At 40.9% G+C, this 19527-nt stretch overlaps 1 protein-coding gene across 1 annotated transcript in view; it reads left to right on the forward strand.

Moving 5' to 3' along the window:
- LOC115791894 (potassium voltage-gated channel subfamily H member 7-like) overlaps window positions 1-19527 on the forward strand; it is a 98051-nt gene that overhangs the window by 14944 nt on the left and 63580 nt on the right. Inside the window, exon 3 of the mRNA XM_030746191.1 lies at window positions 18717-18872. Coding sequence (XP_030602051.1) covers window positions 18717-18872 — 156 coding nt within the window. The remainder of the gene's footprint in view (window positions 1-18716; window positions 18873-19527) is intronic.

Raw genomic sequence — 19527 nt, forward strand, 5'->3', positions numbered from 1 at the left:
CATAGAAATGTATCATCTTAAAAAGGTTTATCAAGCAAACAAGCAAAAAAAAGAAAAGAAAAGAAAACCATGCTAACAAGTTGTTTTTTTTAATGACAATGACTTTGAAAGAGTAAAAGGATTGTTCCTCCTTCAATCATTGTAGGTAGAAAATATGCCCTCAGACAGACAAATGATTTTCTGTCTTTCTGTCTTTTTTATTTGTATTAAAATTCATGAGACCTTGCACTTAGTGTGTAACAAGATCATTCAGATCAATAACACATTCCTTCACCGTCCCTCCCCTCATTGTGCTCCTGTCAGATCATTCTTTACAGCAGCAGACACAGGCACCATTTTCTCCCAGAAGGCCGACCTAACAAGTTGTATGAAGTACAGTGCTGTGCACACACCAATCAGGTATAACATTAAGACCACCTACATAATATTATGTTGGTTCCTCTTTTGCTGCCAAAACATCCCTGACCCATCAAGGCATGGACTAAACTAGCCCCCCTAAAGGTGTGCTGTGGTATCTGGCATCAAGATGTTAGCAACAGATCCTTTATGTCCTGTATATTGTGAAGAGGGGCCTCCATAGATCGGACTTATTTGTCCAGCGCATCCCACAGATGCTCAATTGGATTAAGATCTGGGGAATTTGGAGGCAAAGTCAACATCCAAAAATAATCGTTGTGCTCCTCAAACCATTCCTGAACCATTTTTGCTTTGTAGGGTACATAATCTTGTTGAAAGAGGTCAGCCATCAAGGAAAACTATTTCCATGAAATGGTGTACATGGTCTGCAACAGTGCTTAGGTAGATGGTGTATGTCAAAGTAACATCCAAGTGAATGGCTGGACCCAGAGTTTCCCAGCAGAACATTGCTCAAAGAATCACACTGCCTGCACTGGCTTGCATCTTCTCATAGTGTATCCTGATACCAGCTGCTCCCCATGTAAGCGATGCTCATGCACCCGTCCAGCCATGTGATGTAAAAGAAAACATGATTTGTCAGACTAGGCCAACTTCTTCCATTGCTCTTGGTCTAGTTCAGATTCTCACGTGCCCATTGTTGGTGCTTTCAGTGGTGGACAGGGATCAGCATGGGCACCCTGACTGGTTTGGGGCTTTGCAGCTCCATACGCAACAAACTGGGATGCACTGTGTATTATGACACCTTTCTATCAGAACCAGCATGAACTGTTTCAGTAATTTGAGCTACCACAGCTCGTCTGTTGGATCGGACCACACAGGTGAGCCTTCACTCCCCAGGTGTATCAGTGATGACTGCCCATGACCCTGTCGCTGGTTCACCTCTGTTCCGTCTTTGGACCATTTTTGATACTGTAGATACTGACCACTTCAGACCAGGAAAACCCCACAAGAGCTGCAGTTTGGGAGATGCTCTGACTCATCTAGCCATCCAGCCCTTGTCAAACTCACTCAAATCCGTACTCTTGCTCATTTTTCCTGACAAAATGTTCACTTGCTCCGTAATATATCCCACTAACTAACAGGAGCCATGATGAGGACATAATACTATGTAACATGATGTTTGTCTTTGACAAGCAAGTGTTATTTTATTACTCTTTTTATTGTAAAACATTAGAAAATTTCCATTATTCATGTCAAACTTTGCTTTTGTGGATTTTAGAATGATTTTTTTGCCCCAAAATACATCAATATTTCATTTTTTCTTTTAATTGAACATTTTTACTACTTTTATAGGCAATTTTTGAAGAGAAAACAGCTTCATCAAGGGTTAAAACCTATGTACACAAAAAGACCATGACGGTGGAGAAATGATCTAGCTTCTATACTAACATAACAGCTAAGGTTTCCTTGTTCTGCTGTGAGAATTAATCCGATGTTCATCGTTTGTTCCACATGACTTTTCTTCCAGGTCATTCACGCCCCACCTGTCATGGCCCTGTGCCCCACCAATGGGGCGTGCCCCACAGTTTAAGAGACACCAAATTAACCCTGACCCATTAACTGTATCTCTTTGGATTGTGGGAGGAGGCCGGAGTACCTGGAGAGAGCCAAAGCGGACACGGGCAGAACATGCAAACCCAGGACCTTCCTGCTTGGAGGCAACAATGCTAATCACCCCACCACCATGCTGCCAGAAAAAAAAAATCCACACAATCTTCAATAAAAATGGTTTAAGATCTAAAGAAGTCCAATAGGTTTATATATATATATATATATATATATATATATATATATATATATATATATATATATATATATATATAAAATTAGTTTTAATCCAACTGAGGTAATATCCTACAACTGCTTCTACTGTGTTTCACTGTTTTATTGCACTGATACCTATAAAGGTATTGGAATTTCTGTGTTCCTTTCAAGGAGAAGAACCACTTTCATACGTCAGACTTTTTGCGGATAAAATGACTGCAAGCTATACACACTGCTCTGGACATTGCAGCAGCCTTGTAATTGTCTCAGGTACAGCATTTTAAAATATCAGTCACCAGTTAATTAACTGGTATGAATGAGCTCTATTACACAGTCAGGGCTTCACAGTGCCAGCAAATAAATGTAGGTCAGTCTAGTGTCGTATCTTTGGATTAAGCCCACACTCGCTGCATTTATGTGATGGTATTACCACAAACAGACAGTAAACAGTCTAACAGCCCCTCCCCCAATTTGTTCATGCTCAAATACTTCACTTTGGTGTCTCCCCCTCCCCCAAGTCTCCTCTCATTCTTGCTTTATTAAGGGGCTCACATGCCCACCTGCCACCCACAGATGTGCAGCAGCTCCATGTGTGGGAGATACCATTCATTAAGATGAGGACCAGGAGATAGTAGGATGGATGTACAAATGCTGACTGTAGAGAATTCCAGGTGGTAAAGAGACACAAGTGTGGATCTACCAATACAACCCTGCCCCTTTCACCCAACCATTCATATTTGTCAGTGTGTTATTTCAGACCTTGATCCCAGATTTTCACTCATTCACAGATTGGATATGCAAAGAGCACATCTGTGAATGAGCAGCCATTCATTTTTTTCTTTTTTTTTGTCTCCGTCAGGCTTTTTCATTCATTGAATGTTCTGATTGTTTTGATTTGTAGCATTTGGTAAATTCCTAGATGCATTTCAAGTATTTCATAAGCGTGCATTTGTATTTGCATTCATGGCATGACACAAGAATCAGAAAAACAAAATTAAAACATTGACAGGTGAAGTTAAACAATGAAATGTCTTTTTCTGGGAAACCTTGCATCCTGGCCTTAATTCAGATGTTCCTCCACACCTGAAAACTGGTCTTCAGCTGCATCCCCCACATCACAGCTCCAAGCAGAAACTACTCAGAAACAGTTTGAGGAACACAGCTTAGACCCCAAGACCCAGATTCCCCAGATCCCAATCCAAACACACCTCTGCAGATTGCTCAGAGCAACCTCAATACACAGCTGCCCTACCCCACAATTCACAGGACACACAGTCAGCTGCCGGCATTGTGGTGACACACAACAGAGGACACCACCATGTTCCAGTGTATCAGAGATTTTTTTTTTTTTTTTGGACCTTCAAAATATTAGGCAGGTGGTTTTAATGTTGCAAATAGGTGGATATGTTTTTAGAACAGTGTCTTGGTGCCAAGCCCGGGCCAGTCAGTTTGAGTGATGTAATTTGTAGAATCAAATGTTACTTCTATTAGCTAGATTAGGTGAAAGTGAACAAATTGGCCCAATTTTAACAACCTGTTAATAAATAACAGGGATCTGCACTCTGCTACCCCTGAAGGGTCACTTTGATGGAGATTCAATCAATAAACCCTTAGAGGCAGGGGGAAAGCCTACGGCTAGTGACATGTATCATCACAACTGTTCAAACCCTCAACAAACTCCAACATCAACATCTGACATTATCAAGCTGCTGGACTACAATAGTTCAAATCTGGCATTTCCCAAACGTTGGATCTGTCTTTTTCTGTTTGAGATATCTTCATGGTGCAAGTCTTTCTTAGATACAGCCAGCATTATATGATTTTGTTCTGTTTTGTTTGTCTGTTTGTTCGGCTTTTGCACACGCTACACCGTAGTCTGCTCAGCTGCTCAATGCACACTCTGCTACATGTGAGGTAACAATACCTATTGTACTGTTAGGGTGCATTTTTAAATTATCTCAAGCATTTTTTGTTTTTTGCATTAAAAAAATCATGAAATATAAAATGTACCTGTGCTAGACCAGTATGTGTAACAATACCAGCTAAAGTATAGTATACTTGAGCTCTTATAGATTTTCTGATTTCTTGACTATTTGAGATGAATAACTGAGCACACAGTGATGTTATTATCACTTTTGCTTGTATATGTCATTCCTTCTTGTCAGCGTGTTTGTCAGCTGAGTGTCAAAAAATTAGTTGCGGTTTCTAATGTTTACATATATCCCTCAGAATATATTGGTGTATGTTTCCCAGCAAATTTTTCATCGCTATATTGTCTGAATTCTCCTTTCAGTTGTCTGACAAAGTTTAGCCAATATTCAGTTGGTTGGCCGAGCTATCCAGCAACATTCAAATGTGACGGAAACATCATGTATTGGACGTACACAATACACATTCAGCTTTACACGTCTGATATAAACTCAGAAGAACAACTTAAAGTAGTGTTATTATATTCTGGGATGGACTTACTGTGGTGCTGGAAAATGTTTTAATTGCACACACACACACACACACACACACACACACACACACACACACACACACACACACACACACACACACACACACACAAATCTGACAATTAGTCATCAAAAGTTTTTTTAGGCTTTGTGGCATCAAACCACATCGTAATGATGAAACTGTATATTTATGGCACAGCTCATGACTGTTTGGCATGATCCACAGAGCTTTCCATCACCCAACATGATCTCTTACACAACCCTTTGCGTTGACTCCACAAAGTTCCCAAAGCTTCAGATTAGTCCCATTAAAGCTAGAATGTGACGCTGTGTCGTAGTTCATGAATTGCTTCGGCCCCACTCCGTGAGCTCGCTCTCAAATCTGACATAAAAAGTCAATAAAAAATTCAATAACATTTTTGCTTAAGGGAATAAAATCATGAGGTCATGATTGGTTAGTCGAATCTTGTGCGTCTCTGTTGATTTTACTTTCTGTGTTTTTCTCCATCCCAGTTAGTGTCAGCTGTATTCTGTTATCCCTGTGCATTTATGATCCTGTCTTCTTCTCAGTCTGCTTGTTTAGCAGTCCCACTTCACCTCTCCCTGCTGCCCTCCTCGCATCTGTGTGTCTTTGAGTTTAAGTTTTGGTTCTTCATGTTAGCGTCTCCTTCTGCTACATTTACCATCCTGTCTATGTTCTCGGGGTCCTGCATCCGGGTCCTTTTTTTGAACCCTCACAGAACACATAATGGAATGTCAGCATCTACAGTAATCTATGCACCAACAGGCTCCGCTCACTAGGAGGAAGTCGAGATACTGTATCAAATGAAAGATGTGTCAAATTCTATAATACAGGAATGGAAAGTCACATTTCAAGCAGTTACTTAATACTAATTAATTCACCCTAAATCACCCTGCAGGTGTGGGTATTCTTCACCTCCAGCTCTGATCACCAGTGGCAGAAACATGACACTTAGAATAGAATAGAATAGAATGCCTTTATTGTCATTATACAGGATGTACAATGAGATTGGAGGGCCACTCCTGTTCAGTGCCATGTAACAGAAAATCAAACTCTCTAAAATAAAAATATTATAAAAATATTATAATCTAGTATGATCAATATAATCAAGAGATATACAGAAATAAACAATGTGTAAAATATGCAAAAAATAGAATGTATAAAATACATTGGTGCATCTGTACATTGTAAGAAAAGTAAATATGTGTATACATATAATAATGAAGATGATGAATATTGCACTTGGTGAATGAATATTGCACTAGTGAATGAATACTGGATATTACACAATATAGGAATGTCAGATATTGTTCAGTATGAATAATATAATATTGCACAGTTACAGTGGGTGAGTGTGTGAGTTCAGGGTGGTGAGTGCTCTGGCGAAGAAACTGTTCCTGAGTCTGTTTGTTCTGGCTTTGATGCACCTGTAGCGCCTGCCAGAGGGTAGCAGGTCAAACAGGTCAAAGCCAGTGTGTGAGCTGTCCTTGATGATGTTCCTGGCTCTGCTGATGCAGCGGGAGGTGTAGATGTCCATCAGGGAGGGGAGAGGGCAGCCAACGATTCTTTGTGCTGTCTTTACTACCCTCTGAAGCCTGACCCTGTCTGCCTCAGTGCAGCTGCCGTACCATACTGTGATACAGTACGTCAGCAGGCTCTCAATGGATGAGCGGTAGAAGGTCAGCAGCAGGTTTGAGTCCAAGTTGTTCTTCCTGAGGACCCTCAGGAAGTGAAGTCGCTGCTGAGCCTTCTTGATAACAGCTGTGATGTTATCTGACCAAGAGAGATCAGCAGAGATGAGGACACCAAGAAACCTGAAGGTGTGGACCCTCTCCACACGCTCGCCGTTGATGTAGAGGGGAGCTGGGTCAGTCCTGTGCTTCCTGAAGTCGATGATGATCTCTTTGGTTTTCATGGTGTTCAGTACCAGGTTGTTCTCTGAACACCAGGCTGTCAACTTCAGGACCTCCTCTCTGTAAGCTGCCTCATCTCCCTTCGAGATGAGTCCGACCACTGTGGTGTCGTCAGCAAATTTGACGATGAGGTTGTTATTGTGGGCCGGACTGCAGTCATGGGTGTAGAGGCAGTACAGGAGGGGGCTCAGCACACAGCCCTGTGGGGAGCCAGTGCTCAGTGTGCGGGTGGAGGAGAGATGGGGGCCAAGTCTCACAGTCTGGGGCCGGTTGGTTAAGAAGTCCTTGATCCAGGAACATGTGAGAGGGGGGAGGCCCAGGGTGTGCAGTTTGGTGGTGAGAATGTCCGGGATGATTGTGTTGAACGCTGAGCTGTAATCCACAAAGAGCATGCGAGCGTAGCTCTGCTGCTGCTCCAAGTGGCTCAACACAGAGTGGAGAGCTACAGCGATGGCGTCCTCTGTGGATCTGTTTGCACGATATGCAAACTGATGGGTGTCGAAAGTGGGGGGCAGGTGGTCTTTGATGTGCTGGAGAACCAGCCTCTCAAAGCACTTCATGATTACCGGTGTGAGGGCCACAGGGCGGTAATCATTTAGGCTGGTGACAGATGACCTTTTGGGGACGGGGATGATTGTGGCTGTTTTTAGGCAGGGGGGGATGACTGCTTGGGCCAGGGAGAGGTTGAAAATCCTGGTGAGAATCAGGGTGAGCTGGTGGGCACACGCTCTGATCACCTTGCCAGGTACTCTATCTGGTCCGGTAGCCTTCCTGGGGTTCACTGCCAGGAGCACGCGCCGTACCTCATGCTCCTGGACGGTGAGTGGGGTGCAGCTTGGTTGGGGGGGGCAGGACTGGAGCAGATGGGTGGTCCATCTGCTCCAGTCCTGGACCACCCTTGGGTGGACACCATGCCTTTGTTGTCCCTGTTTTGGAGTCAGCCACAAAAAAGCATCTGTGTGTTTTCAAGATGGCTAGGATGAACAGGGTTTGCCGCTGTACTGCGGTAGGGATGTAAACAGCTGGTTTACATTTTGAGGCGGGGCTCGTAAAATTAGACGTGAAATGAATCCATGCTATAATCAAGGACACTCATAAAAGGTAACTGAAGGGACTTGTTTGTATTCTGTTCTGTGTTGCGACTCAGTCTTTGTTTCTAAAGCACGGATTAAAGTTTATCTGCCTCGGCTTGCACAGTATGGCTGTGCAATCTAAACTCATTATGAAGTGTCTCGCGTATGATGCTGGCACTGGATGCAGCGACCCTCATGACTCAAATTTGACTTTTGAGTGTTGTTTCTTTAAATGATTGACTGTCCTCCCATCAGTATCAAGTCCTTTTCAGAGTCATTGTGCCTGATTCTCAGAAGGCTTTACTGTATCGTTGCGTATCACTGTGTAACACCCACATCTCCTGTCTGTTCGGGCAATCGCACAGTGACACACGAGAGTAGAGATACAGTGATAAGGCTCTTTGAGTCATCACTGATTTCCAGGATTTCCTTAGTATCATATAGCAGAGTATTAGCCATTATATTAGATTTGAATTTTTTCCAGTTTGGAATATATGCACATTTTAAAGGAAAAACATGGATATTACATTACTTGTTTCTGGCTTTGTTTTCTGAGCTATCGAGGACTGTGACTGTCTTACCATTGGGTTAGTAACTTCCACACCTTGGCAGGGTATGGACAGAATGAACAGTCACATGCAGCATGACTAGTCCTATGTACAATAACAGTAGGACAGTTATGAATGTGTACTGTGTACCTTTTTTTCATATGGATGTTGATGCACTTCACTTGACTTGACTTGACAAACAATCTTTGTGTTACAAGGCCGTTGATGACAGAGGAATCACTGCATCTTTTCACGCCTTAAAACAAGTGATTTTGCTTTTGAGTAGATTCATCACATTCAGTGGCTTGTTAGTTACTGGAAATGAGAATTTGTACACTGTGCAGTTTACACAGGTTATCGTCATTCCTGCACTGATGTTGCTTTTCTCACCTTCTGGTGTAACTTCAGACAGGAGACAGTGCTACTGCAGCACTGATTGACTCAGACACATGCTAACTTGCTAACACAAGGTCAAAGACTGACCTGGGTAATTTGATTTGATGACAATTAGCTGTGCCAAACTGACGAAGCTCACCGCTGGGCTTTTTACAAAGTGAGAGACAGAGAAGAAACAAGGAGGGAGGTGTCACTATAACCCCCCCAGATAGTGTAACACCAACCAACAGCTCTCTGCTGCTGGAGGCTCAGCTCACGTTAGTGTCACTCATTTCTGCTCTCTCACACACACACACACACACACACACACACACACACACACACACACACACACACACACACACACACACACACACCTATTAGGCCAGGGCGCAAAGTACAGTTTGCAATTTAAAATGATTTTGACATGGTGCTGGCAGAGGTTTTTCCAAATGAGGACTATCAATATTCTTATATGTGACCATCCCACAATCATTGTGTTAAACAGGTCTGTGTGTATGAGAGAAACAGAGATTAATGTATGTGTGTGCTGTAATTTAGTTACCTTTCCACAGTGAATGAGTGTACGTTGAGCTGCATTCTTTTAATTATTGATGGTGGAAATGTAATCTAATGAAATTTCCAGCATCCTGAAACTGGAACTCTGTAGCACAAGCCTGCTGCACAACTGTCAGACACACACTAACGCTCAACAAGTTCTATTAGTTTACTAATTTAGGCTTTCTCAGATTGTACAAAATTTTGTTTTTTGCAATAACCCCTTCAGTCATGGCATACATAATTGTGTACATGACTTTCTATAGTTATATATTGTACTGTAATATTCATTTTCTGACATCTCTCACCTAAAAAGATTATGTAGGTAGAAGATGACCAAAATTCCTGTTTTGTGACCAAAGGGGATACGAGACCAGGATTTGTCCAGCTATGCTGTGATGAAAAAATTGGAAGTCCTCTAATCTCTTTCTGACTTTCGTGGATTTACTGCATATCACTGGTAGCCAGTTGTTGCACATAAGTTCATGTACACTCCTAAAAAAAACCCCATTCACCCTAAGGTCAGAATTTGAAATCTTCTTTCAGCCTTTAGGGGTACTTTAGGGGTCACAGATGATCATCAGCCTCCATCTCACCTTGTCCCTAGTATCCTCCTCTATCACACCAAATCTGAAGGCTCTACCTCCCGTTCTACTGTTAAAGACCCCAGGAGCCACAAGAAAGCCAGCAGTCTGAGAGCGAAGTGCTCTCTTCAGGTGATATGGTGTGTGAGGAGAAGGATTTTAAATTCACCTCTGGATTTTCACAAACGCACAGCTTAAAGCAGATAACCCAAAAGCTGGAGAGGGAATGGCGTCTCACTAAATTAGAAGATGCTCATTTAGCCTGGAAAAAGAGTTTGTTGCTCTATAAAAAAGCCCTCCGTAAAGCTGGGACATCTTACTATTCATCGTTAATTGAAGAAAATAAGAACAACCCCAGGTTTCTTTTCAGCACTGTAGCCAGGCTGACAAAGAGTCAGAGCTCTGTAGAGCCGAGTATTCCTTTCACGTTAACTAGTAGTGACTTCATGGATTTCTTTACAAATAAAATTTTAGACATTAGAGAAAGAATTATTCATAACCATCTCAAAGATTATTTTTCATGTTCGGCTGCTTTCAGCACTGCTGGTATTTGTTTAGACTCTTTTGCTCCAGTTGATCTTTCTGAGTTATCTTCAATAGTTACTTCCTCCAAACCAGCAACATGTTTGTTAGATCCCATTCCTACTAGACTGTTCAAAGAAGTCTTTCCAATTATTGATGCTTCAATCTTAAAAATGATCAATCAGTCTTTATTAGTTGGCTATGTACCACAGACCTTCAAGGTGGCTGTAATTAAACCTCTACTTAAAAAGCCATCACTTGACCCAGCTGTCTTAGCTAATTATAGGCCAATCTCCAACCTTCCTTTTCTCTCAAAGATTCTTGAAAGAGTAGTTGTAAAACAGCTAACTGATCATCTGCAGAGGAACGGTTTATTTGAAGAGTTTCAGTCAGGTTTCAGAATTCATCACAGTACAGAAACAGCATTAGTGAAGGTTACAAATGATCTTCTTACAGCCTCTGACAGTGGACTCATCTCTGTTCTTGTCCTGTTGGACCTCAGTGCAGCTTTTGATACTGTTGACCATAACATTTTATTACAGAGATTAGAGCTTGCTATAGGTATTAAAGGTACTGCACTGCAGTGGTTTGAATAGACTCCAATTTGTTCATGTAAATGGGGAGTCTTCTTCACACACTAAGGTTAATTATGGAGTTCCACAGGGTTCTGTGCTAGGACCAATTCTATTTACATTATACATGCTTCCCTTAGGCAGTATTATTAGAAAGCACTGCATCAATTTTCATTGTTATGCAGATGATACTCAGCTTTACCTATCAATGAAGCCAGATGACACACATCAATTAGTCAAACTGCAGGAATGTCTTAAAGATATTAAGGCCTGGATGACCTCTAATTCCTGCTTCTAAATTCAGATAAAACTGAAATTCTTGTTCTCGGCCCCACAAATCTTAGAAACATGGTGTCAAACCAGATACTTACTCTGGATGGCATTACTTTGGCCTCCAGTAACACTGTGAGAAATCTTGGAGTCATTTTTGACCAGGATTTGTCCTTCAATGCACATATTAAACAAATATTTAGGACCGCTTTTTTGCATTTGCGCAATATTTCTAAAATTAGAAACATCCTTTCTCAGAGTGATGCTGAAAAGCTAATTCATGCATTTATTACTTCTAGGGTGGACTATTGTAATTCATTATTATCAGGCTGTCCTAAAAGCTCCCTGAAAAGCCTTCAGCTGATCCAAAATGCTGCAGCTAGAGTACTGACAGGGACTAGAAAGAGAGAGCAGATTTCTCCCATATTGGCTTCTCTTCATTGGCTCCCTGTTAAATCTAGACTAGAATTTAAAACTCTTCTCCTCACATACAAGGTCTTGAATAATCAGGCCCCATCTTATCTCAAAGACCTCATAGTCCCATATCACCCCAACAGAGCACTTCGCTCTCAGACTGCTGGCTTACTTGTGGTTCCTAGGATACTTAAGAGTAGAATGGGAGGCAGAGCCTTCAGCTTTCAGGCCCCTCTTCTGTGGAACCAGCTTCCAGCTTGGATTCGGGAGACAGACACCCTCTCTATTTTTAAGATTAGGCTTAAAACTTTCCTTTTTCATAAAGCTTATAGTTAGGGCTGGATCAGGTGACCCTGAACCATCCCTTAGTTATGCTGCTATAGGCCTAGTCTGCTGGGGGGTTCACATAATGCACTGTTTCTTCTCATTCACCTTATTTACTTTGTTTATACTCCACTCTGCATTTAATCATTAATTGATATTAATCTCTGGCTCTCTTCCACAGCATGTCTTTCTCTCCCCTCAGCCCAACCGGTCGCGGCAGATGACTGCCCCTCCCTGAGCCTGGTTCTGCTGGAGGTTTCTTCCTGTTAAAAGGGAGTTTTTCCTTCCCACTGTCGCCAAGTGCTTGCTCATAGGGGGTCGTTTTGACTGTTGGGTTTTCTCTGTATTATTGTAGGGTCTTTACCCACAATACAAAGCGCCTTGAGGTGACAGTTTGTTGTGATTTGGCACTATATAAATAAAATTGAATTGAATTGAATTGAATTGAATTTAACAAGAGCCAATGAGGAGAAGTCAATATAAGAGAAATCTGCTCTCTCTTTCCTGTCCCTGTCAGTACTCTAGCTGCAGCATTTTGGATCAGCTGAAGTCTTAAAGTCATGTGAGAGAAATTGATGTTTCCAGATATTTCATTTTGCTGAAATGTATAAACTTGTGTTGCATGAAGGAGTGAAAGCAGTGCAATAACATCTCATTATAGCCCAGTACAGCACTATATATATATATATATATATATATATATATATATATATATATATATATATATATATATATATATATATATATATATATATATATATATATATATATATATAAAATTAAAATAACAGGTCCGTGGCTGTGCTAACAAAGCTTATCATTATATAGTACTGTGCAAAAGTCTTGAGCTATCCCATTTTTTATTACTGGAATTACAATACATAAGGCAAAAACAGAATTTGCACAAATATAATGAGCTGGAAAGTCAATATTTGGTATGAGCACCTTTATTCTTCAAAACAGCCTGAACTCTCTTAGCCAGCTTTCTTGTAATTTCTTGAAGTAGTCTTCAGGAATAGTTCTCCAGGCTTCTTGAAGAACGTTCCAAAGCTCTGTTCTGCTGGACGTGATGCCCTTCAGCAGAGCACAGCAGTGATCCCTCAAGCTTAAAATGAGCTTGGACTGGCACAACCTTTGATAGTGTAATTAATATAAGCTGAGAAAGAGAATCAAGGTGGTGAGAGGCACAGGCTGAGAGAACTGAGGTGAACAGAGGCGTGTATTGGATAGCTCCGTAAATGGAAGCACACTGCGGGAACAGTTGGTCATTGGAGTATCAGTGTGATATAAAACACTATCCTCATCTGAACTTTGTCCTCAGCTCCATCAGTTGTCAGTCCAAACCTTGAGGTCAAATCAAGGTCCCCAGAAGCATTATGTACTAAAAATTGTGTACAAATGTGTCTGTTATGCAGAAAATCAACCTTGAATGATGAATTGCTGGTTTTATCCATCTCTCTGCACACATAATTGTGTTTATTTCAACTTATTGTCTTTGGTTGGACCAGTCATCCAAGTAGGTTACTGGAGAGACACCAACTAAAAAAACTGGCATGGAGGTGACTTTGCATGAGGAGACGTAACTTTTTTAAATCTTATCAGAATGAATGCTGAATCCCCACAGTACCAGAGTACTGTTGTGTTTAAAAAAAAAAAGCCACTATACAGTGTGTCTTTGGTGTGAAAACATTAAAGAGTCCCTCAGCATGCTGTGATTTGGCATATTCTGCATATACACTTGGTAACACACTGTGCTGTCATCCTGCCGAGCCATCTGTCTAGCAACAGATTACTAGGTAGCTCTGTTAATCCAGGTAGCTTCCTCACTGCACCCTGTCAGCGAGGAAATGAAGCTGAGTGGAAAATGTTTCAATGAATAAGACCCACGTTTCCTCTCAGGCTTAAGGCTTGACCTTGACACACAAAGCCGTTTCAACACCAGCAAAGCAGTAGCCTTATCAGGATGTTTATATATAGAATTCCCTCTAGTTTGGCTCAAGGATCTTGTTTATGTGGATGATTGGCAGTTTTGTGCTTATTATCTCACTTTCACCTCGCCAAAGTTTGAGATTCTTTGCCACTTACATGAGCTACAAGTCAGCGCTTTCCTCCATCCGCCATCCTCTGAGGATGAGAGACAAGAAAAGAACAGATTGTGTTTCTGTTTTGGTTCATCCATCCATGACTGTAAATGTACGTGATGGGAAGCGGAATGCTGAGTCACACAGTTTCATTAAGTTTGACGGAAACTGATGTATCAAATTAAGATATTTAACTGTGTTTTGCTCTGCTCGTCTCTATAAATATTCAGGTCAGAAATGCACTGACCAGAGTTGTTTTAGTGCCTTTCAAAGGTGTGTCCTCTCATTACGCTGCGCCATGTAAAGCAGCTCCATCGCCTGCATATTAAATTTAGTTGGACAGAGAACATTCTGCTAATTAATACTGCCAGCAGGCTGTGTGTGAGTGACTGTGTGTGCTTGTGTGTGTGTGTGTGAGCCGGTGTTTGTCTGTGGCTACTTCAGAGTGTGCTGAGCTGAGATCTGTGGACCTCATTAGTGTTTTTGTGCGCATGCTTGTACGGATGGCTGTCTCAACTGAGAAATGTAAATGTTATTTCTGTTTGTGTGAGTGTGTGCATGCATGTATGTGTATCTATGTTTGTCTTTCACCCTCCTCTGAGGCAGGATACACAGGCAGACGGGCAGAATTTTGCAGCAGTGCCGGGAATCTTTTTGATCTGTCGACTTATAACACGTCAGGTGGGCTTCCTGCAGAGGACCTGGGCAGCACTCTCATTTCTCAGGGAGAAAGACACGCACAGATAGGGACAGAGAAAGTGAGCATGCACATAAAGGCTAAAGGCAATAAACCAACAGAACACGAAAGAGTCGGATTTAAGAAAAGTAAAGGAGGAAATGAGAAGTGATAGAAGGAGTGAAAAGAAGTCTGTGGCAAATGGAGGGTGAAGAGAGAGAAATGGAAAATAAATCTTATTATTATTTATTTCTTCTTTTATATTTATTGTTATTATTTTCTTTGTTTTCCTTCAAAGGGGCTTTAATCTGCTGCGCCTCATCACACACGTGTGTATGTGTTTGAAAGTATGGAAAACCGAAATGACCTTATTAGGACTCAGAGCTCTGTGCAAATATTTTTGTATTGAAATATTTCATATCTAAAACTCACATTCATTCCAACACTCGTCAGCCTCATATTGTTAATACTGCACAGCCCACTTTGAGTAACACACACCTCCGCTGAAGTAAACACAAAAAGATCACAGTGTCCTCATATGGCTGAGACCTATAAGCGCTTCTCTACCTCATTGTCTTTTTCCAATTTGGCACAAGACTGCATTAAAAATGAGCAAATGCATGAACAAAATGTTCATTAAGGTTAGACTGAATGAAAAGTCAATACAGCTACCGGGTCGAATTGGAAGAAGTGGCCAATGATTTTTTTTTTTAAATCCAACAAAATTTCCATCCCCGTCTCTTTCTTATTCGCTTCTTCATACACACAATCTCAAGCCCATTCTCATTCTTATATTGCCTAAAGGAGTCCAACCATTATACGTTCTAGAACATAATACTTGACACTTATGAATTATAAATGCCTATGGATTCCGAGCAGCTTATTCTTAGAGTGCCCCCATATACGTGTACACAGACGGCATTTCAAAGCTGCAAGCACAGGTTGTACAAAGTGATCTGTGTTGTGTGAATGAATTGACTGCAAATATTGGAAGGTGCGGTATGAGTTTGCACAAGACTGAAATAAGGATTACTTCAAAAATAGTATAACAGTTTTTAATTTATCGACTAAATCCCATACAAATCAAATCCTACTGATATTTGATGTGAGCCGTTCCAGTTCTCTTGGGTACACTTGCAGTTTTTCAATCTTGGAGAATGTGCCATTGGTCTTCTGTGATTTGGGCTGCCTCAGCATCTTCTGCCTTTTGATATGATCTCAGATTGACTGGATGGTGTATTTGTTTGTCTCTTGGTTGGAGGTAATTCTGTATGACTGACCATTTGCTGGGGTCTTGTTGCCATGCTACATGATGCCTTTGGAACCGATGAGATGCAGTTCTCATGGTCTTGAGCGATCGTTTTCCTGGATTTTGTTCATTGATTGATAATAATGCCAGAGACTTTTGCACACCACAGTATGTTGGTGCATGTGTGAGGGCATCTGTACACATGAAATTTGCTTTGCATGTTTGGTTTGGCTATGCAAATGTGGTTTTGTACAACCTCACACACAACAAATGTGATAATAGGTGGTTGGGTGGTGTGTGTGTGTGTGTGTGTGTGTGTGTGTGTGTGCTCTGTGCCCATCTAAATAAGTTGTTCCACTTGGTTGTTGCCATAAAAGAGAAATTTCTCTCAACACTTTGTAAATTGACAGATGAATAAAGATGATAATTTGAGAAACATCTTGAAGTCACTTTGTACTGGTGACAAAAATGGCACAGCGAGTTTGCTTTTCTTTGGAGCACTCACTTGTTTCCATGGAGACAGACCGTGAAAATTTAATTTGCAAACAAAGTGAGTCAAATTATAGGATGCTCATCACTGTCAATGCTACTCCTCGTGCTTAAGGAGATAAAAGAAAAAACAACAGCAGAAACATTTGTATTTTTATAATGTCAAACTGAGCTGAGGTGAATCAAAGTCAGTCAGTGAAGTTCATATTTGTAAGCTGGGGTAAATAATTAAATGTCACTATAAGGCAACTACACAATAATATCTGGATCCACTCCTTTCACATCCAAAACGTTCCACTAATAATGTCTTTATGTATTTGCAGTACAGTGTTTAATCCCTCCAGCTACAATCAAAGTCCTTCTAGAAGCATGACTTGCCACTTGGCAGCCATCTTGGTATCTCTTCTGGGTAGTTAGTTCATGCAACAAGACTAAGCCACTATGTAAATACATTACTGCAATTTTGCTAGCCTTTGAATAAAATTGCCAGTTAAATCTGATGGATACTGCTTTTAAAACGTATGGTAAATTCACACCAAACTAAGGTTTCAAAAAGCTTCTGGCCCCTCAAGTTATAGTCGCTATAGCTGAATGCTACTCAGATTCTTAATAGAGTCATTAACACCTCTGCTGCGGTCAGTTTCTGGCATCTGCAGATGTTGGGTTCACAGCTTGTAAACAGCCATTAACTGTTGAAGAAGCAGCTAGGTTTGAAGGGGGGGTTAATTCGTTTAATTTAAGTAAATAATCAGTTGATTTCACTTCATCCAGTTTACACTAAGAGTTATTTTAACACCAGCAATCTGATGATTCCCTATGAGGCAGCAGACAGCGACAGTGGAGAGGAAGAAATCCTATGTAACAGGAAGTGGCGACCATCTGCTGTAACTCTGTATTCAGGATTCTCTCTAAGAACATGCCTGCTACAGTGCATTCAGACTGCTCCAAACCAAAGACACATCTGGATTTTTACTATTTTTACTTAAGGCTTAGTTTGCATGTTGACACTACAGAAGGCATGATAATGCCCCCCCCCAACTGAAATGAATAGTTTGACCCACCCATGTTGACACTGATATACTACTGAGGCAGCATATTGCTTAGCCCAGCAGAATCTGGGCTCCCTAAAACATAAATCAAAACCAGGCCTGGTGAACTACTTTGGTTTACAAAGCTGCCCAGTAGCATATGAGAAGCTGATGAGAAATATAAGAAAATGACCCAAGACTGGAATTCCACACTACTTTTTTTTTTTTTTTTGTGGAGAGAGTAAGAATCACAGTTGAGCATATTTAAGCAGCAGTGCGTCTGTGCTCCCCCAGAAAAGAAATGCTCTAGGCTGGGTGCCTGCTGGGTGAGCTATAAATAGCCGAATGGTGATACCAGGACTTGGAGCCTAATATGTGTGAGAGAGCATCTTTAAATAATGTCTGTGTTTATCATTTAAAAACTTAACATGCATCTCATTTTACTAATTGTTCATTGCTCCTGTACAATCACTTAACTAATGCTGAAAACCGGGAATGTTAATGTTTAAGCCTAAACTTATTAAAGACAGAATCAGAGCTAAAATAATAAAATTAACAACAATATTTTCTTTAAATCTGAGAGGTTTATTTGACGCTAGGACAAGGCAGCTGGTAGAAATGGTCCACCATCTCTGTTTCATCTTTGATCACCTCTTTCATGTTTGATCAATTAGGAACATTTAGATGTGAGGCATTAGCAGCTAGCAGGGTTGCATTAAATTACCTCCCACTGTGAAGCCATTGCCAGCTCTAATAATTGGGCCTCTAGATCTGAGAACATTTTTTTTTTTCTTCCACGAAAACATTCAGAGAACAAGTTGTAAAATATTTCTGGTTGTTACATTAAAAAGAAATTATTCATGTGACATTCTGATGTTTCAACACCAGGGGGATACACGATTTAAATAATTTGATAATGTTAGTTTGAGGTAAGCTGATGTTTACAGTGTTTTAACTCTACTGAACTGTGAAGGGCACTTGCTGCATGTCTGGATGTATAAAATCATTCAGCTCCAGTGGCTTTCCTCTCAGTGGCCCTCTTGACCTTTTCACCCTCGTTTTTCTTCCAGGCCTGCCTGCATGCACAGCTTTATCTGCAATAAGATGCTTGAATGTCAAAGGGTGTTAATGCAAAGCTCCAGGGTCGAACTGTACTGTATCTAGAAAGCGTCTACATTAGGTTTTGGATCGTTTTTTTCCACTTGGCTTCAGACTGAAAATAATAGTAATGAACTATAAACCAGGGAAACATGCCTTGAAGAGCGATGGGCCTCAGAATTTAAAGATTCTGTATCTGACTGGACTGTAGTGGCTCACTTAATAAGCCAATCAAAATAGGAAACCCTTTCTAACTGTGATTTAATTTCCTTTTGCTTAGGTTCAAACTTCCTCTGTGCCACCCATATCATCCCTGTGAAGAACGAGGAGGGTGTGGTCATGATGTTCATCCTCAACTTTGATTACATCCTGGAAGAAGGCAGCAGTGACTCGCTGGAGAGACTCAACCATACCTCACCTTCCAAAGCTGACCAGTGTGAGTAACGACATGCCTCAGAGAGGAGGAGGAGGTTGGTGCAAGACAATGGTCTGTGACATTTGGTGGGAGTTTTTATTAGTCTCTAAATCTGGTTGTGTTTGCACCATTAAGTTAATATAAAGTAAATAAAGTCTTGGAAATACTGCAATTAAACAGGTGGATATGTAATGGGAATACATGCCATAACTCCAGATGAAAGAAGTTGTCAGTGTTAGACTGGGCACAGGAGGGATGTTGTGAGAGCTATCTAGGAGCCAATCATGACCTTTTTCTTGCAACCTTTCCAAAGTTTCTATCAGTTTATGAGTTTGCCAGATATCAACTGTGCCTAATGTTAATGTTACACGTGCTGCTCTTTGTTTTAATTGATATATCCCTTTAGCATCTTGGCTTTGTAGCAGAATTCTTAATATGATAGAATTTTCAGCATTCTGCGGCTTTTGCAAATCATTTTTATGGTTGCCAGAAAACATTATTAGGAATAACCAATTGTTTGCATTAATTCCTCATAAATGTGGCCTGATCTTCATCTGGTCACAATTATAGACAAAGTCTGAGTAAATAAAAGCACTTTGTATTACTTTCTTGAACACTGGATATTCACTCAAAGTGTAGCTAGAAAAAAGTGAATGAAGCCAAACTTCATTCAAGG

The sequence above is a fragment of the Archocentrus centrarchus genome, chromosome 2 (assembly GCF_007364275.1).
Source record: "Archocentrus centrarchus isolate MPI-CPG fArcCen1 chromosome 2, fArcCen1, whole genome shotgun sequence".
NCBI classification, from domain to species: domain Eukaryota; kingdom Metazoa; phylum Chordata; class Actinopteri; order Cichliformes; family Cichlidae; genus Archocentrus; species Archocentrus centrarchus.